A 27,936-nucleotide genomic window follows, 5' to 3' on the forward strand; every position below is an offset into this window, starting at 1 on the left:
CTCTGGGAGAGACAGATCTGAACCATTTCTGCTGAGAACCCCTTAAGGCCACTGCAGTGTGAACAAAACTTGTGTGATGAGTGTCGTTTGCTAAGTCTACAGAATTTATATCATTATTATAACATCATATACAGCATAAAAGAGGTTTTCTCTCAAAGGCTGAACAAAGTAGTGCTGTCTAAAAGAACACTCCATTATGGCAAATTATGGTTGTATCATGGCACGTTTTCACCAATTAACTGTACAAACATTTCAGTTTCTTAATATCTATCTAGTTATGGAATAATTGAAGAAATAAATGGAGTTAAATGGAGTTGTGGAATATTTGAATTCATATTGTTTTATTGTTTTTACCTTACTTATGTGTATTCTATGTTTGTCTTGTATATATGCTCCTAGAACACTAAATTCTCTTTGGGGATTAATAAAGTGTTAAGTGTCTTAAGTCATTAAAATCATGCCTGAAACCTCTCCTCTTTCCAGTCTGACACCCTATAAATAATTAATTCTACTTTCTGTTTCCTGTGACAAAGTTTTCCTCTGCTTGATCTGTCAGGTCTACCTCTGTCCATCAAAATGGGGGTCTGGCCTTCTAGCTCCAAGCAGAAGCCACCCAGAACTCCAGCACAAGTTCTCTCCTCTTCCTCAGTCACACAAAAAATTAGTGCACAATTTCTATTTATTTGTTTCTAACCATATTGGGAAAATGGTGCCATACCTTTTGGATAGTCCACATTTTATGTTTTTTTTTTCCCCAGTGTGTCAAATTCAGAAAATAAACAGTAATAGCCCATTTAAATGTGTAAAGCGTGTTCTCATTGGATGATGTGTTAACTTGTTTTCATGTCATTAACAAAACATGTAATTTTGATAGGGGTGCCTGAACGTTCGCATATGACTGTAGGTGCACTTTGTAGGCTTACAATTATAAACTGCAGCCCATCTGTTGCTGCACAATTTATCAGCCCCCCTCTACCCTATCCATCAATGAAAACGACCACCACAGGACCACCGCTGACTAGATATTACTTGGTTGGTGGATCATTCACAGCATAGCAGTGACACTGAGAGGTAGTGCTTTGTCAGTGTATGTTTCACTGTGATCTGTTTACATGTATTGGCTAACTTTTTAGACACACTTGCCTTGTTGGTGCACTTTCCAGGTATACAGTCAGAGATTGTAGGTCACCTTTGTCCATGCACAATTTGACAGTCATCCTCTGGCTATTTTTAGTTTGCAAACTATTCTCAACCAAACAATGATACTGAAGTGTGTGAAACAACACAACACAGTGCGCTGCCGTGTTGACAATCGTCCACCCAAATAAGTGGTGGTGGTTCTATGGTAAAACCTTTCCATTGTTGGTTAAGGTAGAGGGGGCCTGATAAATTGTGCAGCAACAGATGGGCTACAGACAGTACGTATAAACCTACAGAGTACCTGATAAAATGACCGACAAGTATTTCTTTTGTCCACTACCCCTCTGTGTATATAAGCAATATATTGATAGAAAAAAATTACATCACTTTTATTGTTGACTTTTCTGAAAGTTTTAAAGGGGTAACCCATTAATTTAGCAAAATATCTGCATAACTAAACAGTTAAAATATAGCCTATAAGTTATTTAGAGTGGTTTGATTTGAAACCTTTCCTTCTAGCACAACTTACAGTCAGACTTAGGGTCAAACAAATTCCACCAATTGTTCTAAATTTCTGAATAATCCAATCCTTGAAATGTAAACAAAGTCATTCAGAGTAGTTTGATGTATATATATGTAAATATTTCATGTTGCATTTTTCTGTAAGGGAGCTTTTAGAGTCATTAAACGCTTCATACATCTGGTTCCTATCCCCACCTCTGTGAACAATTCTGACTCTGCACAATTCTCTACAACGGAGCATTTCACACTGAACCACTCTGAATGACTTTATTTACATCCTAAACATTTAATTATGCAGACATTTTGAGAAATAGGTGAGATTCCCCTTTAAAGCCCCCAAGAATTACATCACAGGGTTATTACATGGTTACGCTGTCTGATGTTTTGAGATAAAGTCTTGCCCGAAAACATACATGATGGGCAGGTACATGCAGCGTGTTGAAAAGTGAAATAATACCCTAAGAAAACTTTTTTTTTTCCAGCTTTAAACATCTCCACAATTAAACTATACAGAATGAAGAAAAAAAAACCAGTGGAATAAGTATTTAGGGATCAAGTCAACACACAGTCAACTGCAGAAGAACCATACTACCACAATCCTGAACGCCGATATTTTTTTGGGGGGGAGGACTGAATATCATATGGATATTACAGCTAAAGATGTACTCACTCCTTATGACTGTAAACAAGTCTTGGTAATAAATCGTGTATAGCAATGCATGTATCTTCAAAACAAAAAAAAATATATTAAACATCTGTCAACAATGATCCTGTATCCTACTCATCATTAAAATAATTCTGCACTGCTTATTGAAGAATTATTTAATGTTTCCTTTTGCAAACGTATTTGCATGGCTGTATACTGGTGTACTAGGTGGTGTCTGTCTAAAGATAATTACAAGACAGCATTTCAGTGAACATCACAATATATTTATTCACCATTTACCAGATAGATTTTCATCTCTGTACAAGCAATATAGAGAGATTCTGACAGCATATACTCTTTCTATCTTACAATATTCATTTACATAAATGTACACGGGTTGGATATAAACCTGTTCCAAAGTACAACATATATATATTTCATTGCACAATTTACTAGAGCTTTTCCGTGGGTTCTTCGAGGCTGTGCACATTTCAGTTTATCTGGATGGATCAGGAGCACAGGTGACACGAGCAGGCTCAGTCGGTACCGTTTTACGACAGTGAAATGGAAGAAGCTTCTTTAATACCTCCTGCAGTCTCACAGATAGAAGTCTTTGGATCATGCATTGTCAGGCCACTCAGCATTTGATTCACATGATTGTCAGTTCTCGAGTCCATTGTTCGGATACAGCAGAATTGGTGAGTTGTTACTCCTCTTGATATAGCTATGTTGGCACATTAAAAACAGTCTGAAACCATGTGCACTTCTCAACATGTCCACAAGGGGAAGTACTGTGCAAAACACTTATTTTCCTCCACGCAAACCGCCAGTGCATAATGAAGTCAGTGTAAATTATTCACATATATGTACACAAACATGCACACCCACACGCATACACACCCTCTTTCAGACGCACACTGTGAAACATGTTTTACACACATTAACACACGCACGGAAAGACATGCTCATCATGCATGTTACACTTCAGTCTTCAGCAATGTTCCTACAACACATTCACACACAAACACACTCACACACTAGAGCTTGAAATACTTGTCCAAACCTGATGGGACCAAACTGCACGTCAGGTTCCGTCAGATTCAGACGTCATATCATAAACGTCAAATTTCAGGTTTGGGCTCTCACAGCTTCCAACTTTAAACAGATTTTACTCTGTATTTCCCCCTCTTTAGTTTGCCTCCTTACTTCCTCCCCACTTTTATAACCTTAAACCAATGTTAACATGACATGCTGGAGTCACCCACTCATGAATTTAGCACCAAGATCCATGAGGCTCATAACTGGGAGAAAATGGAGGAAAAAAAACCTAGGGATGTTGTTTCAAAGCACTTTTTCATATATTTTTAAAATGGGATTGAAACTTCTTTTTTGGACAGTTGATTTATTTATATAATAAATTTATATCTTTAATTTATATCTATTTTTTTTATCCAAGACATAAGGTCAGGTTTTACTCGGCACTTTAGGTGTGGATAGGCTGGTGCAGTCCAGTTTGTAACAGATTTTGTTGTACTCTGGTCTGTTTCTGTCTAAAACTTGATATGGTTTGGATCAAGTTTGAACAGAATTTTATTGTACTCAGGTTGAGTTGGGTCTCGAAACCTCATGTGCTTTGGGCTCGGAAAATTCTTAGACTGTATTTCAGGCCAGATTAAGCTCTATGTACCACACACACACACACACACACACACACACACAGCTACACCCTGCAAAACTAACTACACCTGTGATATTATCTGCATATTAAAACTGGATGAGCGGGACTGTTTGGACAGAGGGCTTCCAGAAGAAAAGGGGCTTCCTGGTGAGAGGAGGTCCTGGCTCCTCGCTGCGCGCACAAGCTGCTCTTCCTGCAGGCTAATAGCAGACAAACAGTGGGCTCTATCTGCACTGAGGCTGCCAAGCGACAAACTATCAGTGGGCCCTGAAGAGCCGTTGAGGCCAGTGCAGTCTAGAGACTTACTGGAGGACGTGCTACCAGTTCTGGGCGGAGGGCCGGCAAAGGGGGGAATGTAATGGGGGTCCAGGAACCTCCTTGTTGTGCTGGGGCTGGGGCTGCGGCTGCTCTCCGCAGTGTGGAGGGTGATGGAGGGTGGGGGGGATTGGTGACGCTGATGAAGTCTGCGCAGGGCCGCTCGTGTGTCGGCCGCTGTGTTCTCTCTGTGCCGTGCTGTAGGGTCCCGGGACCCTCGAGCTCCAGCAGCCCAGTCTCGTTTAACACTGCTGGGCTGGCTGCTGCTGGACGCCCCTGAGGAGAAGCCCTCGTCAGGGTCAAAGGAGTCCTCTCCACAACTCACACCATCAGCGTCTGGTGCAAAGAGAGGGACAGGAATAAAACTCTAAATGATACGTTAGGTAACAAGCCTGTTTATATCAGTGTTGGGATGGGAATCACCAAAGGCCCCACAATGGAATATTACAATACTAGGAAATATGACCATATCAATATCATATCTGTATCGGTAGATAACTGCTTTAAAAGAATCATCGGCACTGGACAGATGCTTAGGTCTCACCGACATTTCAAACTCATATTTGATGGTGTATATATTGTACTCTGAAGAGCAGAACGTTTACATGATGCAGGGTGACTAAAATAAAATGTTTATTTTATTCATTTTACTCCACTCTTAACCTTATAGAAATACATGTTACATCTCTCTGTAAAGTTAATCTACATAAATATAGCCCCAACATCTGCATTATATACAGCTGTATGCAAAGGTTTGGGCAAATTACATTTTGTCGAGTTTCTAAGTAAAAATAAGTCCACATATTCTACAGAGAACATACTGCTGCACATGTTAATGCACAATTACTGCTGATTTGCTGAGTTTAACATATTGGTTATGAGACATTTTACATTTTGTGCTTTATTTTTTCCAATGTTAAACTCAATATGTTAAACTCAGCAAATAAATAGAAATTGTGCCCCAAAATTTGCAGAAAACATCCTATTTAAGTTTCGTCTTTGTAGAAAATGTGTTAACTTTAACAAAACACAGAACCAGTAGTATTCAAACTTTTGCATATGACTGTAAAACTTGTATCAGCATTGGTATTGGCAGCGGCAGATATGTGCATGAAAAATACTGGATATGAGCATCGACCCACAATTCCCATATCCATGTATACCTACATGATACTTGAGCCACAATATGATTCTAGTACATTTTTTACCCACTAGTGACATTATTAATCATGATACTTGAGCCATGATATGATTTTTTTGTAATTTCTAAAGACATGCTAAGTATAATGATTTTATTCTATTCGTCAACCAACTGATTTAACACACATTAAAATAATAATTTAATAGTACAATGTATCAATACCATCAATTTTTTCATTCAGAATATTACAAATTCTTTGCTACATCAATTTTTTTTTCCCAACCCGACATTGGTAATCCAAATCCACTGATTATCACAAAAAATAATTGATCATTCTAGCAGTCAGGACACCACTCACACTTCAGTAAGTAATTTTTCACAGCCAGAGAGAACTACTACACAGCACTACAAAATACCTGGGTTATCAAGCTAACTTTGGGTTATACGTCATTATAATAAGTTACTTTATAAGGAGGACATCCTGAGGCTCCGTTTTTCTTCTAGTGTAGTGAACATATTAGGTTTGTTTTGGGACACACCCCTCAGACAGCTTGATCAGGAACACATCCATTGAAAACAAGCCTAATTCTGTGGACTGGGATTGGTCTAAAGCAAGGGTGGGGGACCGGAGGGCCTGAGTCCTGGACAGTTTGGTAATTTCTCTGCTTTAGCATACTAATTAGTCTGAGCAGTAAAATCTCCAAACTGTCCATTGATCTGGCTTTCTAGGACTGGAGTCCTCCACCCGTAGTCTAATGGGTGGGCCAATAAACACATTCTATAAGTAACACAGGTGGATCCACAGGGGGATTTTCTACAAGTTGAGATGTTCTCCAGCCCTGCATACCCCCTCGCATAGTCAGATGGATGGTGCACTTTGTCCACCCATGTGGCACAGGATTGGCTGGTTTTCCAGGGGGAGAGTATCGACTGGGAGTGATGGAGGCGTAGAAATCGGCCGTGGTCGAAAAATCAAAACGATCTGAGGTGAAGACAGTGAGCATTCTAAACATGAGACTGACACTGGGCAAGGCCGGGACAATAAAATGCCGGCAACTGCCTGGCAGCAAACTGAATTTATACATATGGGAAATGTAGTGGAGGAATGTACAGAGACTCACTGAAAGTACCACCAACATTACTAGATAATGTAAATAAATATAATTATTAACATGACAGAAAATCTGTGAAATTCCTCAACAATGTACAGACAAAGAACGACACTGAAAAAGAAAAAAATGAGATTCTCAGTTGAAAAGCAAACTTCTTTCAGCTTTAACTTCATGTCGTATGTGTATTTTACACATACATAGAGTCGTGAGCGTGTGTATGCACATACCCTCTCGTTTCCAGCGAAGTCTGCGGATGGAAGCAGCAGTGATGGCTGTCTGAGACACACGTTTGGTTGTGGGGGTCACGTCTACCTCCAGAAGATTCCTAGTGCCCTCCGGTGGTCGAGGTGGCAAAGATCTATTCATAGCATTCGCTACCTAATGGTCAAAAGGATGGCAGAGTTTTATTCTTAATATTCCTAAAACACATACATTTCATGCTATAAGTTCGGAATGTTTGCGTTATATATTTCTCAGTCTGAAACTATATATTCTATCAACAAAATATATTCATTCAGTCTGAAACTGAATTCTATGCACTGGTTATCTCTGAAGTGTCCAGTATAAACAAGATTGCGTTTTGCTGCCATCTTGTGGTCATTAAGATATCACAGCACACAAAACACAGATTTGGGCATATGAGATTACACCAATCAGGCATAACATTATGACCACCTCCTTGTTTCTACGCTCATTGTCCATTTTATCAGCTCCACTTACTATAAAGGTGCACTTTGTAGTTCTACAATTACAGACTGTAGTACATCTGTTTCTCTTCATACTTTGTTAGCCCCCTTTTACCCTGTTCTTCAGTGGTCAGGATGCACTTGTACCAGCGCAACACACACTAACACACCACCACATTAGTGTTACTGCAATGCTGAGAATGATCCACCACGCAAATAGTACCTGGTCTGTAAGAGTCCATGAGGGTCCTGACCTCTGAAGAACAGGGTAAAAAGGGGGCTAACAAAGTACGCAGAGAAACAGATGGACTAGTCTGTAATTGTAGAACTACAAAGTGCACCTATATAGTAAGTGGAGCTGATAAAATGGACAATAAGCATAGAAACAAGGAGGTGGTCATAATGTTATGCCTGATCGGTGTATATTGTTGAGGCAAATTGTTATGTACTAGCGACAGGAAAAGGCTGTTACCAGTAATGGCTGGGCATAAAGTTCTAGCTGTGCTCTATACAAGATGTCCTCCAAAGCTTCTCTGCCGAGTTCCCACTGGCCATTGTAGCTGTGTTAAAGGGACAGCACATAGCGTCAGCATTCTGTCTAGACAGTAAACACATACATGAGACATAAACGATCTTTCATAACTTCACCTTGTCATCACCTTCAATTTCTGGGAAGTGGACAAACAACAATGCAAGTCGTCAGTAACATGACAGATCTTTTCGCTAGCTTGCCTGGCTCAACCATAAATATCTATGCTTGTACAATTTATTTTGCAAGTTTATTCTGTCACTTCTGCTATGAACTACGGCTGCAGAATATGGACGTTGAATATGACTTTCGATAAAAATGTTGATTCAAAAAAATGTCTCTCTGACTAGGTGTGAAACAACTACAGACTTATTGTTCTGTGTAGTTGAAAGGAAAAAACTAACTAACCTCTTATTCTTCTTCAATATAAAAGTCCCTTTCACTACGGCACATAGTGCAAAATAAAAATAATGAAATACTACTTTAGAAATGCAATTACACTTTTTGTGCATCACATGACTGTTAGTAATACCACCAGCACTGCCAGACAGAGGGCTTTTTTATAAAAGCCTACACAATAAATACATATTGAATTAGTAAAAATGCTCCTTATGCTGACAAAGATTTGCTGTGACAGTAGCCATTACTGCTTCACATATTTTACACACAATACTGGCAATGAGAATTTTTATCATGACTGACGCATTACAACAGGTTAGTTAGTTAAGGATAAAGTACTTTTTGGGCTGTGCACACGTGTTTGCAGGTGCCTCTATAGCAGAGCGGTTAAGTCATTCACTCTACATCCTGGGGTTCAAAACTCCCTTGGGGAAGCACATCTCTGCTCCAATATTAGAAAGAGCTCCTGACGGTACATTCCTGCCAATATAATTCTGTCTTTGAGCACATGTTCAAAAGACATGTCTATCACAGAAACTCATCATTATGGCAATAAAAATAAGATTAATCATTCAAATCTACCATGAACTGATAAGTATGATAAAATAGGGTAATTCATTAGATAGAACATGCAGTAATGGGAACGGAAATCAAAACAACAAGAATAACAACAATAATAACATTTGATCCAAAATTGTGCTAGATGCACTAGTGCAGTGGGCATATGCACAAACTGTTCAAAGAGCAGCAGTGCTGGCTGAGAGCACTGAACTCTTTCCAGATGGCTGAACGAGGCTCCAGTTCAACTAAACAAATTATCACAAAGAAGTGGAGCAGATTCAGGAGGGCAACAAGCCCAATGAGAGCACGGCACATAGCTGGGTGGCTAAAGGAAATGGGTTGAATAGAGCTAGGGGACAGAACTAACAGCCCCTTCTGCACTGGTGGAACAAGGGTTGACGAACTCACATTGCATGATAAACTGCCGTCAGCATTTGCACCATGAACTCCGGGTCCAGACGCACACGGTTGCAGGGCTCCCTCCATAACTTCTGCTGTTGCCGTGGGTAACCGCACACACACAATCTGAGCAATGAAAACAGAGAAAAGGTTGATGAACGTAAAACAGAAACAGAGAATGGGAAGTACAGGAAGTGCAGGCCGCCTGACAGAGAATCATTAAAGACTTGTTTATTCATGGAATCATTAATGATTTGTGTATTCATGGAATCATTAAGGACTTGCTTATTTATGCATTTGTATGGTAATGCTGTGGCCAACTGAGGGCCTTTGCTCTTTGTGTCTAATCAATATCCCATTCATTTCCTCCCCGTCTGGCTCTCTCCTTCCAGTGGGAAAAGTAAGCCAGAAAAATAGAAAGAGCAAAGGGGAAAGAAGAAGAAGACTAAAGAAAGAAAGCACAACAGAAAGAAAGAAAGGAACAAACAAACAAACATGCATGAAACGATACATTTATGATGAAGACTGAAGAGAGTATTACCGTGAGCTCATTCTGCAGGCTGATTGGTGGGAGGATGCAGGCATGTAGACCACAGCAGAGTTGTAGCAAAGCATGAGGAACGACAGCACCTCAAACCTAAAGCAAAACACAGTACACAGAATTTGCCTTTTCTTACTTCATATACTGCATTTGAACTGCAATGACCATTATATAATTTTTCAAAACATTCTACTCCGCAATCTTGAAGAAGATAAAGATTAGTTATTTATCTGCATACAGCCCTACACTGCAAGTACTAGGATTGCCCCCAATCCAGTTTTACTGCCCTCTGATTTGATCCGAGTACCTTAATGTTAAGTATCAGCCGGTATAGTTCTAATCCAATCTGATCTTTGCGTTTTCACAGATAGCAGAGCCACACAAATTAAGTAAGACAAGCTAGTCTGGTAATTAATAGCTGAACACGATTGTTTTTAATTTACAGGCCCCCCTCAAAAAAGTTGTGATGCTGTGCAAAATGCATTAAAAATAGAATGTAATGATATGCAACTCATGTAAACCCTATATTTCACTGAAAATAGTGCAAAGACAACATATGAAACTGAGAAATTCTATTGTTCTTAAAACAATTTATGCTTATTTTGAAATTGATGCCATCAACACGCTCCAAATAAGTAGGTATGGGGGCATGTTCATCACTGTGCTGCATCACATCTTCTTTTAACAGCACTCTGTGAGCGTTTGTGAACTGAGAAGACCAATAGCTGTAGTTTTGAAGGTAAAATGTTTTCTTTTTCTAGTTTGATATGGGATTTCAGCTGCTCAACAGTTTGGGGTTTCCGTTGTTTTATTTTTTGTTTCATAACGCACCAAATGTTTTCGATGGGTGACAGTTTAGTTTTACTATAGCCATGCTGTTGTAAAGGGCAGAATTATTTGATTCGATTTTGTTTTTCATCAATTGTGTCTTGTAATTGAAAAATGTGGCAAGAGTGAAGTGCAATAGCCACACACTCACATTTTAATTGCCCATATAAAAAGCGTAAACAGAGCAGGATAACAAAAACAAAAGATCAGAAATGAATCTTCCTTATTTTAGCCAACATCCAATCCATTAAATTATACCTATATTAGCCCCAACTCAACTAGTAAATTTTAAAACTATTGAAAAGCTGCCTTTTTGGTGCTTTTTGAAATAATTACTATTAAGTGAAAAAGACACAATGCCGCCATCAACTGGTCAACAACAGCTCTAAATTGGAGATGAAGGCTCTTATAACTGAGACTGTCAGAGCGAGCATTGCTTAACTATATTACGATAATTTAAATGTTTATTCTGCAAAGCCTGCCTGCCTAATAAGGAAGCACTATTAAATTACTCTTCAAGAAGTTCAGTTTTGTGTATACAGAGGACTGTACAGGCAGAGAGATTTTATGTTTTGACAAAACTTGGGCTTAATAGCAGGACAACTGGCAAAAAAATGACAGTACGTTCCAAAAACATCATCTCACAATAAAGCATGAAACTTTCCTCATCAGCAAAGACTGAGGCTACTGTAAAGAAGGAAAGCAGAACAGACCAAGTACAGTGCATTATGATTAGAAATTGAACTTGAGAAAGAGGTACATTCTTTAGTGCCCAAGGCAGCTGAGCTTAAATATTAGTGAGCAGCAGCAAAAGGCAAAAGGTAATGCAGTAGCATTAGATACAGCTATACCTAAATTCAAACTAAAGATCTTTGGCACGGCCTAAAGATCAACTGTGATTAGTACTATGCAAGAAACAGAATGTGACTAGACTTACAAATAGAAAGGCAAATATTGACCAATAAACAGATGGAAAGCTTGGGTTTATTGGGCTCATAGCTGTCTCATAGCTGTTTTTGCTGACAGAGGCGCATCTGTCAACTGGATTTCCAGTGACTTAACACTTATACAAATTCTGTATGCTAGTGTTGCACTCATGCACCCACTGCTTTAGAGCTAGAACTACAGGTCAACATTTCAATGCCTGCATTTTGTGCTTGCAGCCTCAAAGAAATACACTATATGAACAAATGTATTGGGACACCCCTCCTTATTACTGAGTTCAGGTGTTTCAGCCACAATCATTGCTAACAGGTGGATAAAATTAAGCACATAGCCTTGCAGTCTCAATGGACAAACACTGGCTGCAGGATGGGTTGTACTGATGAGCTCAATGACTTTAAACATGGCACTGTCGTAGGATGCCATCTCTGCCACAAGTCAGTTTGTGAAATTTCTGTCCTGCTAGATCTGCCCCTGTCAATTGTAAGTGCTGTTATTGTGAATTGGAAGCATCCAGGAACAACATCTTAGCCACGAAGGTAGACCATGCAAACTCACAAAGTGGGGCTGCTGAAGTGCACAGCGAAAAAAGCACGCTGCCACTGGACTCTGGAGCAGTGGAAACGTATTCTGTGCAGTGACAAATCATGCTTCTCTATTTGCCAGTCTGATGGACGAGCCTGGGTTTTGGCAAACGTTACCTGCCTGACTGCATTGTGCCAACCATAAAGTTTGGTGGAGCAGGGATAATGCTATGGAGTTGTTTTTCAGAGGTTGCTCTAGGCCACTTAGTCTCAGCGAAGGGAAATTTGAATGCTTCTGCATACCAAGACATTTTGGACAAATAGTATGCTTCTAACTTTAAGATAACAGTTTGGGGAAGACCCTTTTCTGTTCCAGCATGACTGAGACCCAGTGCACAAGCAAGGTCCATAAAGGCATGGTTGTGTGTGAGTTCCCTGCAGAAGAACTTGACTGGCCCCGCACAGAGAACTGTTACAGGTACAAAGGGGGGACCAACTCCTCATTAATGCCTATGGATTTAGAATGGGATAACCACAAAAGCGCCTGTAGGTGTCCATATAGAGTATGCAACAGGGGTGCAATCACAATCCATTTCTCTGAAGGTGGGGATATAGTTGCATCTGTTAGAATTAGAATCCATCCATCCATCATCTAAACCGCTTATCCTTCTGGGTCGCGGTGGGGTGCTGGAGCCTATCCCAGCTGTCATCGGGCGGAAGGCAGGATAGAATTAGAATAAATTATAAATTATATTGAATAAAGTATGTACCCATTTATTTCGCCAAAATAAAATAAAAAACTAATAATAGTGTTTTGTCATTGCATATACAGTTCCTCCTATCATATTTGTATATTCAGTGTTTTTTTAAAAATAATATAGGGTTTCTGGTCCCAGAGATCTACCACCCTGCAAAGTTGAGTTCCAAGCCTGATTTAACTCCATTTTAACTGTTACCTTCTGCCTCTCAACCCTGAAACACTCTAAAGTGCCGTCTTAATGTTTTAAAGCATGTACAGGGAACGAGGACTTCATAGCGCCAGTAGACAACATTGCTAGTTAGTGATACTAGATGTGTGGCTACGCAACACACAAAAGCATGGCACTGCTGGCCATAAATAAACCAAATAACAACACAAACATCTGACAGCTCCATCACAGCTCAATTATTCTGAACACAGCAACACCATGTTTACTTGTAATGCACAGTTAAACATAGTTGCCTAATAATCACCTAATATTGCTGCACGAAAGTTACTGGCATTAGCTGCACAGTGCTAGCTTGCCACAATGGTGAGAGGCTTTCTTCCCTTTTTTAGCTCAGCACACACCTTCAATCTCACTATTTTATCTTAGAATGATAAAGGGATGCCACTGGAGTATGAGATTTTATGGAAAAGTCATTCTCAAAATGTTATTTAATTAGCTGCATATATCTGCAATCCGTGTTTTATCCATGTCATGTTGTTAGCTGCATATTTCTTCCTGTGGGGTAGCAGCATGTTTGAGAAGTCTGAGCATAAGCCTACTTTTAGAAGCTTAAATAAGGAGTTTCAATTAAAAATAGCTCATTGTGGAAATCACCAACTCTGCTGGACACGTGCCCCCTGGACTGCAGACGAACACCCATGCCACAGTGGAACAAATTGAACAAACTGGAGCTGCAGCATTCCCACATGGTACCTGTTCTGGGAGGTGAAGGTTTCTCTCTGGGGCAGCAGGCCGCAGTACACCACTCTGATCAGGTCATGCTGGCTTAGAGCTCCCTCTGTCAGTGCCATGGATCCTAAACTGGAGGGCTACAACACACAAACACCTACATAATGACCCGACAAACCAAAAAGCACATGGAATTTACACAGCATAACTGTTTTTGCACACATCATATCTGTGGTACAAATTCAATTGGTCCTTAGAGACAAGAGGCAACACTTCAAATTACAATTAGAAATTCACAATTCCTCTCATCAACCTTCCTGAAACTTTGTTTTCAGCTCTCCAACTACCAACTGACACTTAAATTTTGTCTAGATGATTACATCAGACATCATGTTCTCATTTCTGCACCTAGAATGGTTGCTTGTTGTTGTTGTTATTATTAACCCAATTGTCCCCATAAGTGATTTAGAAAATGCTTGCTGATGGAAAGAAAATGTGCATAGAGGAAATTGCTCACTATAAGCAGGACTGAAAGAGCCAGACTGCAAACAAGCAAAACAAATCACAATCAAATTGTTTCCACATGTTTCAGCTGCAGCAGGAAACAGCAATAAAGCGCTACGTGTTTTATTCTTTTAACAGTATAAGAAGTATTTTGTTTCATCACTGCTCTATTTAGAAAGAATGCATTTTGTAAGTGGGTGCGATAATGAAAAATATAAATGTGATGACATTAGCTTAGAAAATCTACCAAAGTACTTCACGTTGTATATTTTCGTTACATGTAAAGAAAGCCAAATCTCCTTATATGGATTATGAAAATCCATATCCTCCCATGGTCTATTCTATGCTTTTACTGATACAAGGCTTGCCAGCATGGGAGGGTCTCTACATCACATTGGATATTTAACACAATAGTGCCTAAAAATGTTTGTGTGATTGCTTACCTCATGGTATATGGAAGGCTTTGAGAGAGAGGGTATAGTGAACGACAAAAGCTTGCTGTTTCCCTTACTGTCCACAATCTCCTAGAGATAAACATGAAAGAGGACAGAGAGAGAGGTCAGCATGAGTGCAGCATTTTGACTTTGCCCTTGGCCCTCGCTGATCCAACGTGTGTCATGGCTCACCAGGTTATAGATGCCCAGCAGCAAGGCCTCTACACAGCCACTGCGATGGCGCTCCCTGCTGGCAATGTGGCGCAGGTACACCCAGATAAGCTCAGGCAGGAACTGCAGGGTGAAGCGGCGCAGGCCCACCTCTGTGCTCCGGTACAGCTCAAACAGCTGGTGACACACCGGGGCCAAGAGCTGCAGAGAAAAACAAACAAAACAGCAAAATGAAAAAGACAGAAGTTGTGAGATAATGGCAACAAAAACATGAAAGAAAGACTATCAAACGATAGAAAAAAGAAGAATGTAAAATGAAAGGAACGAGACAAAGCATTTGTTTCTCTGAGACAATGCTGAACGTCAGCCCTGTAGAACAACATGGCAAAGTTCAAACAGTTACAGAACAGTAGATAAGTGCTGACAGCAGGACTCCTCTCACAAGAAAAATACAGTCTGGAGTGTAAAAAGCCAGAAAAATGAAAAAAAGAAGAAGGCGGCCTACCTCACTGCTGGGGTGCTCCTGAATAACGGCATACAGAGCGGGCACCAAGCCTTTCTTCAGACGCAAGCGGCATGTATAGCCAGGGATCAGATCATCAGGTAACGTCTATGGTAGAAAAGTGAAGGAAGGAAGAAGAGCTGCTTCAGGGTCAGATACATTAGCAGTCAGTTTTCAGCTGGTAATGAATTATGTTACATCTCCAAAAATGTGTTGAATTCTGCATTCACTTCACAACCCTCTCCCCATAAAAAAAAGCATAACTTTTTTAGTTCTGAACAAAAAAAAAGTGCTTTCAGTCTTTGTAGAACATATGAGAGGAATCAATAATGGAACTGAATCTATGTAAACCTTAACTGACACAGAAAATGGTAAAGAAAGTGTTTTAATAGCCCTCGAAGCAGCAAAGAACTTCTTACCTTGAATTCTGAGAGCCACTCCTCCACCACACCACGTTCTGGACAGAGCATGGTCCACCTTAAACAGAGAGAGATTAACAATTTGGTTTTCTTGTGGTTCTCTTGTCAAAGAGTATGAAAATATACGCTAATAAAACTCTCTCTGCAAGGATACATGCTAACAAATTTACCATTATCTACGTAGCTAACAAATAAGCAAACATTCCTCTTAAAGCACCCAGTTATGAGCTAGTACTTTTGTTAGTGTTGTAAGACCCATGACACGTTAGAGAGAATGCATTTCTCTTTCTTTTATTCTTACTATCTATGTGTCTCAACCCAACTGTTGAAAAGGTAGCCGATCCACAAAATATAAAGCAAATGATGGCAGTCAGCTTAAATAATTGTGACTTTCCTATTAAGAACAAATTGAGTATGAAATTTAAAATATGTTTTAATAAACGAGGCAAAAAAATCAGGCCAAAATCAGCCAATTTGAAGGGGAATTTCAATTTTTCAAATTTCAAATTTTCTGCATAATTAAATGGGTAGGATGTAAACAAAGTCAGTGAGAATGGTTTCTAGAGATATGGAGGTGACTGGAACCAGTATCTCTAGTTTTTAAAAGTTTAATGCCTCTAAATGCTACATCACATTACATGAAATGGTTGTGAATGCCTGAGACACTGTTTTATGATAGTTTTGATATGACTTTGGACTAAAACGCATATGAGGTGTTCCAAGTAAAAACAGTGCCCAAAGAAAACGGATTTACCACTACTTTAGCATTATTAACACGTCACACTGTGACCCCTAGCTCCAACCATCACCACTGTAATGAAATCCAAGTCTGTAAGTTTCTCTTCAATGAACCATTTCACATCAAACCACTCTAAATGACTTTGTTCATATATTAGTAAATGAATGATGCTGAAATTTTGAAAGACTGGTGGAATTCCCCTTTAAACCCAGAAGTCAAGCATGACCAACAGGAGAGGAGTTAAGGTCCATTACCACTTGACAATCCACACTAGGGAGAAGTGATCCAGCTTACTGAGAAAATCCTGCTTCATGAACTGCCCCCCTGATCTCACCTCGCTCACTCAGGCTTCAGTGGTGTAGAGGAGGGAGGATCTGACTCTGACTCTTCATCTTGTCTGTTGATCTACTGATCGCTGGTCGAACAGCCTGAGGAGAAAGAGCAGAGTGAAATGCTGCCATTTCTACCTGCACCTGTACTGATAGGATCACAGTTACTAGACTAATGTGTGTGTGTGTGTGTGTGTCTGTGGGTGTGTGTGTGTGTAAGCTGAAATGATATGAGGGAATTCTGCATACTGTTCCCATGTGTGCTCCAGACAAAGTGTCCTGTCCTAATTAAAAGATATCACAGAGCGGTTTGAGAGAAAAAGAACATATGCTACACATGCTGAACAAAATCTGGCTTCTGTCAACATTTCCTGCCCCACAGGAGCTTCACGCAGCCTTAAGTGACCCAAAAACAGTGTAAATGCACATGAATATCAATAGGTGGCAACACCACTGGCAGCGATGCACCACCTATGGACAAAACTTTCCATTACCAAGGTCATCATGTAATCTGAAGACTGATGCAAGGTTTTAGAGATGATCAACTGATTTTCTCTCTGTTTGGCCAAGCAATATCTGCTTCAACATGATACGCTGATGTCTCAGTTCAATACATAGGACTATACTGCAAAAATAATGACTGCCTGTAAAATATACCTTTTGTCAGTTAGGTGCACCAGTCATAACATTTATGACCAATTCCAATTTCTTTATGGCCAAATTGGCTATAAAGTACTTTTTTGTTTACTTTTTAAACCCAAAACTCAGACATTGTAGGCTAAGTGAGTATATGAAGCAAACCAGTACCAGTACTTTGTATTAGCGAAGGTTGCAACATAAATTACATTATTTACTCCTAAACAGGGAAAACTGCCATTCTAAATTCTTAAACAAAAAACAGGTGGTGAGGAGAATCAGCCAAGATCAGACTTGGCAAATCAGAAAATTTACTGTTTTTATTTCAGCAGATCTGTGTTGAAAACTTTAAAACATAAATAATGTAATCCAGGTAAGTGCATTCAAACTGTATCTGAATGCTGCTTCTCCACCTGTACCAAAATGTCATAGCATAATCATGCATGACTCACTGCTAAACAGCCAGTTTCGATACAGCACTTTATTTGATTCATGTTACTTAAATAGGGAAATTATGTAAAACTGAAAAATGTACAATGTCAGTTTAACCCATTAAGGATGAAATAATATTGTTGATAGTGATTTTTGATAATAAAAAATGCTGGAAAGTTGCTAGTGTGTTCCATACATACCTTTAGAACAAACAGTGTTGGCTTCATGTTAAAAAAAAGGGCAACTGGTCAATTTGGCTATTTACCAATCCCTAACAGTTGCCCATTTCTAAACAACATGAAACTGAATAAAGTGCTACACTGAGGCAACTAGGTATTTAATACAAATCATTTGGATGTGGGTGCTTACCTGGCTTAGGGTATTTAACTCATAAAACTGATTCCAAACTCAGTCAATTCTGATAACGCACCTCCAGTTAACAGGTTAAAATGTTAAATGTTTCCTTTTCCAGAGCATTCAGCATAAAACTACAACATTTAAGACTTTAGAAGTGGCACAGTGGAGTTTTCGCCCCACCCATTTGGACTGGTTTCTTAGCAGCATAAGCGCTAAACAAAAGCTGTGCTTCACAAGGCAACAAAATGATCTCAGCTTAATAACCATTGCACCACATTGTTTGACTGCTTTCTTACTGTTACAATGACTGACAGATCAGGGTGATGAGTGTGTAGATAACTGGACCAAAGCAGCTACAAGTTAACTTGAGCTAAAGCGCTAACCACAAGCTAATGTGTTAGCCATGAGTTAATATATTAGCTTCAAGCTAACACCGTAGCCACATGAGCTCATGTAGAGTGGGCTTTCCCCATTTGTACACAATTCTGAGGAGACAGGAAGATCATTGTGGGCTTGTTTGATTTTTTTTTTTACACCTCATGCAATGTTTTCAGTATTATGAGTACTTTATTTGCTTCATTTGCTTTCAGATTTCAAACTTCATCAGTATTAAAATGGGTACTTTATTTGCTTCTGCCTGTTCATTGTTAGCATCGTCTGCTAACCAGCAGGCCTGACATGATCATGAAATTTTACCCAAACAACTAATTTTCATATACATAACTGCAATTAAAGTCAATGTGAATCGAAAACCAAAAGCATTCTTCTTCCTTAATGTGACGTATTTCCAAGTGAAACAGAATGCTGAAACTGGTAATAACTGCGGGTGGAGCAAGATTTTCATCTTCAGGATTTGACTGGATTGTAAAAGGTAGCCATCATGGTGTCAAAAGAACCTGGTTTGCAGAAAAGCCAAAGAAAAAAAAAAAGATACATTTTGCCAGAAATTAAGTGCTACAACAGTTTGATATGTATTGTCTGTAGTTTCTGAAATATGATTCGTTATTTATTGAAATCTTAATCTGATTTTTTTTTTTTTACTTTTTGAGACCAGAGCCAGTTAGCAGGGTAGCCTTCGATTTCTTTGCTTTTCCGTTGCTTTCACTTTTTTTTACACTTTCACCGCAAAAGCAAGAGAAAAAGACTTTAAGAAAAAAATCTGAACTACCTCACTATTTCAGTGTAAACTAACTGACATAACTGATGAGTGATTATTTTTACAATCAATCTAAAAAACGAAAGTGAGAGTTAAAGTGAGGAGAAGAAAGGAGGTTGTCTGCCATCACACGTGCATGCAGCTGGAAACAGAGGTGATGTCGACTGTTCTCGCTCAATGATAGGTAAGAGTGGTAGGAGGGGGAGGGAAAAAAATGCAAGGATATTATTGGTTAGAATATAGTGTTTCCAGGAAGTTCATAGCTTAGTTCATAACCTGACTTTTACTAAATTAGTGCATATTTTAGTTTGACCTTGTTATGAGACGTAACAATACAACAAGACAAAAAAGTTCTGAGTCGGATGGTATTTTAGCAGTGGTTATTCAGTAGCCTAACCACCTCATCTGACACCTTACAAAGTATCCCGAAAGAGCTCAACCAGCCGTAGACCCAGTGCAGAATAAAGCAGCAGCAATACACTGGAGTAGATCAGACATTAAAGGCTATAAACACATCAAATTTGTTACAAAGCTTTGAATTGTTTTTTGGTAAAAAAGCTGCCAGCATGCAACACCAATGCTGTTTTTATGCTTCACTGTTCTTTTAATTCACATGTGAAAGAAATTCATTTGAAACAAGAGTTTTACTGCAGAAATACGTACTCTGAGGTATTTGTATAGCTTCTGTTGTCTGGTACTAGTACTGGTGTTTAAGGATTCATTAATAAAAGAATTTAGTCATTCAGACATATGACATATACCAACCACACAACATTTGTTTTTAAAATTATTCTCTGTCATGATACAATTAAGCAAGTACAATTCAAATGGTCAAAATTACCCCTATGACCCTATAACTCATATATCACCAGAAATCCACAGAGAATAACATTTCCAAATATTAAATAAGGAAAGGAATACCAACATTAACTACTACTCAATTCATTTCAGCCAACCCTAAACAATGTTAATGTTTTTTTTCCTTTCCATTGTTCATTGTAGGCTCAAGTTTAAGTGGCAAAATCAGTTGATTAGCCATCTTGCTTCTTACGTGTCAATACTAAGTAGCTCCCAAGAAATACAAAGTTCAAGCACAAATAAAGAAACATTACTCACTGCTCCCCTTTAAAGCTGTTATAGCAATGATCAAAAGTTTTCATAAGACCCATGATGTCCCAATAAATGAAGATTTTGCTTTCTTTTATTTACATGCATTTCTCTCAACCCAACAGATGAAAATGCATTCCATATATAAAAGTAAGAATATAAAAGTCAGGGTGTGCTTTGTCTTTTTATAGATTTTTTAGGCATGAGTCGATCGCATTCGGTGTCATCCAGGCTGGTGATTCAGCCATGTCTTCATGTCTTACTTGTTTTCAACTCTTAAATGTTTATAAAATATTGTGCATGTATAATACTGTTATTACCATCACATCGCACAGCATTATCCCCTGCTGTGTCTCCATCCTGCAAGACACTGCACACACATCAGAGGAGGTGTGGCAACTAACAGGCAGTACTGTATCCAGCAACAAGCTAAAACTCAACAGACTGACAAGAGAAAAAGAGAAAACCCTCATAGTTTTTCAGATGCATAATGATTACTTAATTTTTCATTAAGTGAGTGAAAAAATCACTAAATGAGTAAAAAAATTCCAGTAATACTCAAAATATATCTTTCAAATATCTTTCAAAATAATACTTAAGTGTAGTAACACAGCACAATTACTTAAGTATTTCCGGCCCTTACAACTAATAAATAACTGAGCTGAGCTTTTCTTGTTAATGGTTGTAACAAACTTGCCCATTTGTTTGTTTAGACAGCACTATGAACACAGAAACTGTGGCCAATGAACAGGATCTCTTCCATATTCACATACAATCTTACCTTCACAAAACATCTCAGCACTATTTACCATCTGTAAAACTTCAGGTCATCTTCTTATTATTAGGCCTGAATATAATTTATGTCAAACACTAAGCGCACTGCGCAGGTTCACTTACACGTACCATTTTCCATTTTGTTTGCAGCAAAAATTCACTAGAAACTCATTCGATCAGAGTCGACCTCATTAACAGAGTGCAAAGACCAATCACACTCAACCAGAGCAGACCTCATTAACATTAAAAGCCCGAAGATCAAAGATGATCGGAACTGACCTCATTAGCATAGAGTTCAAAGACCAATCAAACACAAGCAGAAGTAACACCATTAATATAGAGTCCAAAGACCAATCAAACACAACTACATCAGACTTCATTAACATAGAGGCCAAAGACCAATCAAACGCAACTACACCAGACTTCATTAACATAGAGGCCAAAGACCAATCAAACGCAACTACACCAGACTTCATTAACATAGAGGCCAAAGATCACACACGACTAGAGCAGACCTCGACAATATCGAGTATCCAAAGATGACCAGAGCAGATCTTATTAACATTGAGTATCCAAAGATGACCAGAGCAGACCTTATAAACATTGAGTCCAAACATGACCACAAACACCATTAACATATAGAGTCCAAAGACCACAAACAAAGACCACAACCAGAGCAGACCTGCTTATTTCTTTCCACACCTCAGACACCAACTTAAATATAATACCCGTTAAAACTATTAACATTTGACAGTCAATTTTTAACACTCAAACACTGGCTGCTTCCTAGAGGTGGGCAACATAACGATATCATCAGTGCTTAAAAAACACTGTCCAACTGCATGTTTCATTGTAAGGAGATCATAATTAGTCCCGTTTAAAAGGATTTAGAGCAGTACAGAACGTGAAATGTTGATTTAAAAACAATGTGCCCAAAGTTCTTGATGTCATCTTTTAAATATGGCACTAATACTGCATTGTGTATGTGTGTCTAAACATTGTGATGTGTAAGTGTCTTTCAGTATCGTGATATATGTTTGCCATATCGCCCAGCCCTGCTGCTGCCTGTATTTAGAAAAGAACTCATATTACTGCCTTCAGTTAGAAATTAGAAACTGTGATTTGAATAACTATCCCAATCATGTGTTGTTTGCTTAATTAATAGTTTAAGTAATTAATTAAAGTTACAAATTTGTGGTTTGGTTAAGATCATTTTAAGGGTGATTACTTGAGACTGATTTATTAGATATATTAGATTAGAGATACTTTGTAGAGTGAGGAAATGTGAGAAAATACAGCCTTCATTTAAGTACAGCACCCAACCATGTCTACTTAAGACAACACTGTATGAGTATAATTATGAGTTTAATCACTGTTCAGTCATTCAAAGAAAACATTACTTTTTTTACAATATACATACCAAATCTGTATTTGTATGTATTGTACATATTTTAGTTGTATTTTAGTTGTTGTGATAAGCTAATTTTGGAAATTTGGAGGGTGAATACATGCTGTACAACTTTTTATATTAGAAAGTTCATGTTTTTGAATTGTTATACAGACTGTTTTAAACTTATTAAAGTGTTGGGCAACCACAACTTCAACCTTTTTCTATGAGTCTTTAAAACAGAACTGGAATAGACCTCCAATCATTTCCTGAACTGGTGTTTTGATGATGTTGACGGAGAGTGCTGTGTAACTTCAGCACAAAGGTGTTCATCTGGGTTGAGATCTGAGGCCTGTGAAGACCATAGTATATGATTTACATCATTTTCATACTCATAGTAATATTTCATTACAGATATGCGTATGTGTTTGTGTGTGTGCATGTGTGCCTGGTGTAAGAACAGGTTCTTGTTCGTTTGCGGTAGGCTTGTGATTTATTTGTCTTGAACTTTCCATGTTTTTCCATCATCTTTTTCCATCTTTGACAGAGTCTGGCTGGTGCGTGAGCCGGGATACTCTTCAATATAGTATTTAAGTTTGACTGGGCCGTGAGCTCCCCATAGGGGTCAAGCATTTTGGTCTCTACCACTCTTTTGTGGAGACTATTGTGAAGAATGTCTTATCTGATCATATAATTTTTCCAAATCTCTGTTCACCAGTGACTACAGTTTTTGCACCACTGAACTAAAATGGGCATTTGTCCTAGCAATAAGGGGTTTACACACTGCAATCTTACTATAATAGCCCTCTGTATGTAGTCCTGGACAGACTGTTCTTGTTGGCACAGTTCGATCACATCCTGCATTGACATTCTCAGTCCCTTAAGCAACAGTTGCTCTTCTTTTCTTATATCGCACTAATCCAAGAGCATCACAGTCTTTGAATGTGCGGTTTAAACACAATTTCCAACCCTATTACTGACGGCCTTTCCCAAAGATCTAAATGCAGCGGTCACTTTAGTCTCTGTTCCTGTTGTGATCTTGTAACAAGAAAATGAGTCTGGGAACAACTTGTTAAAGCCTCTGTCTATTCTTTTTCATGATTTTCTACTAACCATCATCTATATAATTTTTGTGATTTTTTTTCCAATGAACTGGCAGAGAAAGAATTCCATTGGTCTTTTTGGTTTAGAGATTTTTCAAATTTTTGCAACTTTTTCTGCCATTTTTTTCAGTTGGGTTTCAGTTAGGTGGGAATAAATTTGGTGCGGGTGACATCAGATCTGGCATACTGACATACTGACAACATGTATGTCAGCTACTTGTTCCTCTCCCACACATAAAGTGACTGCTCTCCCTCTGCTCTCAGTACCATCCAAAGCTCAGAGCTAGCAGGTTAATTAAGCTTTTTTTGAAATTCGTTAACAGTGCTTGCTTTGAAGGTTTATTGCACCACTGTTTTTTATCATAGCTAGATGCTGCTTCCTACTTTCATTTGCCACCTGTCGCAGGGTCCTACTACAAGCAATTAACTTCATTTATGAGAGTGCAGTAGCTAGTGGTACATATTAACTGTAGGAATAAAATGATACGTAGACACCCCAGCTAAGGCTCACAAGATTTCTCCGCATTTATACAAGTGTGGCGCACAATGAGGCATATGAGAAATGTCTCCACCACTGATTGGCAGTTTTGCTCAGCAGTGCCACTGGAACCAGGCTGTTTACATTGACAGTGGCATCTACCAAGCAATCATTTTGCGTTCTGACATGTCCACAAAGTTAAGAACAGGCAGCTGCTACAGAATTTTGGAAGTAAATTGGATTAATTTACATATATTTTTGAATACAACACTGGTAGACACTTTTACCATGGCGTATCTTAAAAATATACAAAGGTGAAACCACGTTGAGCGGGGCTTTAAATGTTTGGTGCTAAATTTACTGCAATCAAGAGTACGCCCCCAAATTCTTCTAGTCTTTGTTCATTAACTGCAGAGTATATTTGATAACACAGGCAAAACAAATTAGCTAACAAAATGCTGACGAACACAACATCGCCTCCTACTTAATGAGGTGTTGGATTGGTGCAAGTTCTCACCCACAATTGAGCTCAAAATTTCTCACGGTTGGCACCAGACGCTCTTTTTACAAGAAGACGACTGGCCCCAGGTGACTACCATTTCTACTAAAACACTAGTCAGTTGAACAGCCTTTGTGACTAAAGCTCCTGCCATCCGAGTGTGAATAATGAACTTTCCTTCAAAGTTACTCAGACCCTGTTTACACCTGGTCACTTCATGTATCTGGATTGTATCCTGTTAAGATTTTTGCCACATGCATGTAGGCCTAAACTTGGTCCACTCATTACATGGCAACCGGTTACCAATTGTTTATTCAGTTGTCTGCAGTTTGTTTTGCATAATAGTGTCTGTCCATATTGCTATTAAGCATTTCATTTTGTTCGGTCGCCAACCATGTGCGTTCTCCATGACGTTATGTTTCTGCACTAATTCATCCTAATGTTTATGGTCACCCATCTGTAGCTCAGATGCACTGTTTTGAGATCATTACTTTGCACCAGAACATGCTACTTTGCAATCTTTTTTCTACATAAAATTATAATTTTTCTGAACCAAAACCTTTGTAGTGTATAATTCAAGCCATATAGAATCAATACATAAAATATCAAAAATCTAATTTAATTTTGACATCAGAACTGAAAATCACATCCTTCCTGAAAACATGTTTATGGTTACATACTACATTGGTAGAACTTCAGATTAGCGAAATCACCACAGTCCTGAACATGTGCCCACTATTTGATGAGACTCGTAAATCCAATTTAAAGCAGTCCAAACCTCAGTCATATACTTATGTAGGTCTAGGTCGGTGAAGGTTATTTCCACGTCAGCTCTAAAGAGGTTACATGACAGTTTAATGAACTAACTCTGCATGTTGACGTCTTGACATATTTGATCAATGTAGCATCCCGTCTCACTTCTAACACTATCTGGCTACGTGGCCACACAACATACATGAACTTGTTCTGCTTAAATTGTTAACTGTTGCCTGCAATGCCTCAAGAAAATAAATACTGCAACTACTGCAATCTTGTAGAGACCAACTCCCCACAAGATTACATATGGGTAAGGTTCTTTGGTACATTTGGCACACACTGTACTGCAGCCCTAATCCTTCAAGTGCAGGCAAAAAACAGGAGGGTTAAAAAAACACAACCAGAGGAAACATGATCAAACAAAGTATTTCCCTGGTGTTTGGTTCCAGCAGGCCGAAGAGCCCTGCTCTCTAACCTCTTCTACAGGGTAAGAAGCTTACAAGATTCTGTGCCAGATAATTAAGTGTATACAGTCCCTTAAACAGGGACTTAGTGCAAGGCCTAAAATAGACATTGCTAAAAAGAGCTTAGTGGTAAGACACAGATGAGAGAAAGTGAATGGTGGAAGGGGGGTTTTCTAAAGGAAGATCAAAAGTAGTGCACCGACATGAAACAATATACCATGACCTGACAACAGAGGCAGGCCGCTGGTCAGCGTTAAAACCAAGGCAATCTGAAAACACTCCACTCTGTCAGCAGCACATGCTTTCACGGGTCTAGGCACATGCATCTGCTGACATGTGCTCGCACAACACACTCCATGTCCTCTTTCTATCTCAAGTGATGTTCATGCACAAAACCTCGACAAACACGCTGGCTCAAACATGAACGTTCAGTTCATAGCATAAGTCAATGCACTCAGACGGGCCTGCAGCCAACTTCTGGACAGAGTGACCGGCACATATAAGCGTGTAGCATGTATGCATTTTCATGCATTGTGTTTTGGTCCCCTTTCGCTGACAACGAGGTGCTTTTAATCACTCTCAATCCTGTCAAGTTAGCCAGCTGGTGCGCAGTCTCCCCTAATCTGGCCTGGGTATTAGCCGGTCTCTTTACTGCACAGTGTAAGTCCTTGGTGAGGGCACTGATGCAGCTACTTAGAGAGATAAGCAGCTCCTGATGTAGTCTACGGGCAGCGGACAACCTAGTGGACAAATAGAGCAGAACTGATTCAAGAGTGACTTGAGCTCCATGTCAATGAAGTATGACAGAACGTTGTGTTCAGACAGGAGGAACATAGGGTTTCAAAAAGCATGATGCCCTGTTTTTTACTTCCCTGTTTGCAGGATGTATGGTTTTACGCAGATGACAGAGGGCTGCCCTACCACAGCACTCTTTATGGCTTAATCATGTCCTGCCTCAAACTAGAGACAATTCAGTACTCAGTGTGTGCATCATGTTTGGGTATCATTTCTTGCATGCTTTCAAAAGTTGGATATCATGATTGAGCCATGAATTTGATGGGTTCCTTTTAGCTGGTCAACCTCACTTAGTTACCTTCCTTTGTTTTTTGCAGCTTTAGTTGTAAAAGGTGGGTGGGGAGGTTTCAGGTTGATGTACCAACGCTTTGAATCTCTCCCTTGATTGAATCTGTACTAAAAATTTGTCCAAAATAAAAAGGCTTCAGAAAAGAAAGACAGGAGGAACATTTCAAAACAGTCCATACTCAAGAGGACAATTTTCTAACAGTCCATACTCAGGCCTGAATATCATCATACAGCCACATTATTGTAAGCGGGCCCATTTCATTCATGCACTCAGTTCACTGTGTCTGTACCAGTCTATGAAGTGTGTCCCACTGCTCTTGAGCCATAATGTGGGTGCCCACAGGCTTAGTTCCAATATTAATGTAATGTATCTAAGTAAGTAAACCCAGCATTGTGGTGCTAAGAGGTAGGATTACTGCCAGACACACAAGGAGCAGGGAAACACTGACCTTTCCACAGCTCTTTGGGCTCGGATTTCAGCGTATCGCGGAGCTGATCTAACCTGCACACGACAGGTCGCCACGTTAACTTCTTCGTGATCGGGGCTTACTCGACCCCCGAGCAGAAGCGACTATCTTGTGCTAAGAATGATAGTCTTTAGTGCTGTGTAATCATATCCACATGCCCTTCAGCAGTATACGTGGCCCTATGTCCATATTTAACGTCCAGTGGTCGTGTGAATTATACGTACCGGTGGGCTGGCTGGTGTAGATGCTGCAGGGACGAAGGCTCATATGAAGAGGACAGGCTTCAGCAAGCTTCAGCTCCTCCGCTCCTCCTTCACTCTGCAGTGGGTGCTGCTAAAAACAAAGACCCCACACGGCGACCGTCGAAGCTCTGAGGAATACCATTACTGCCGAGGCGACTCTAAAAGGCCCTTAACGTGACTATGTCGGCATACAGAGCGGCCTCTGTGGACGTTAAGACGAGAGAATCCTCCAGTGTTTGCATCTAACCCCCCTCCTTCTCCCTCGCTCTCTCTCCT

At 39.4% G+C, this 27,936-nt stretch overlaps 1 protein-coding gene across 2 annotated transcripts; it reads right to left on the bottom strand.

Annotated features, from left to right (window-relative positions):
* Positions 1-2,570: 2,570 nt before the first annotated feature.
* On the bottom strand, positions 2,571-27,934 carry LOC118819058 (protein FAM126B). Of its 2 annotated transcripts, none has more exons than XM_036586675.1 (12): positions 27,643-27,934; positions 16,725-16,818; positions 15,652-15,709; positions 15,236-15,340; positions 14,752-14,931; positions 14,569-14,649; positions 13,646-13,761; positions 9,670-9,765; positions 9,138-9,254; positions 7,713-7,800; positions 6,782-6,932; positions 2,571-4,637 (listed from the first exon to the last, which is right to left on the bottom strand). In XM_036586675.1, exons 3-12 carry the CDS (start codon positions 15,700-15,702, stop codon positions 4,048-4,050), a joined length of 1,575 nt encoding a protein of 524 aa, XP_036442568.1. In that variant the 5' UTR covers positions 15,703-15,709; positions 16,725-16,818; positions 27,643-27,934; the 3' UTR covers positions 2,571-4,047. The 2 variants fall into 2 exon arrangements, with proteins under 2 accessions (XP_036442568.1, XP_036442567.1); XM_036586674.1 differs by having other exon boundaries at positions 16,645-16,818.
* Between the last annotated feature and the right edge of the window lie 2 nt (positions 27,935-27,936).

This window comes from Colossoma macropomum, unplaced genomic scaffold (genome assembly GCF_904425465.1).
Source record: "Colossoma macropomum unplaced genomic scaffold, Colossoma_macropomum, whole genome shotgun sequence".
In the NCBI taxonomy this organism is placed as follows: Eukaryota; Metazoa; Chordata; class Actinopteri; order Characiformes; family Serrasalmidae; genus Colossoma; species Colossoma macropomum.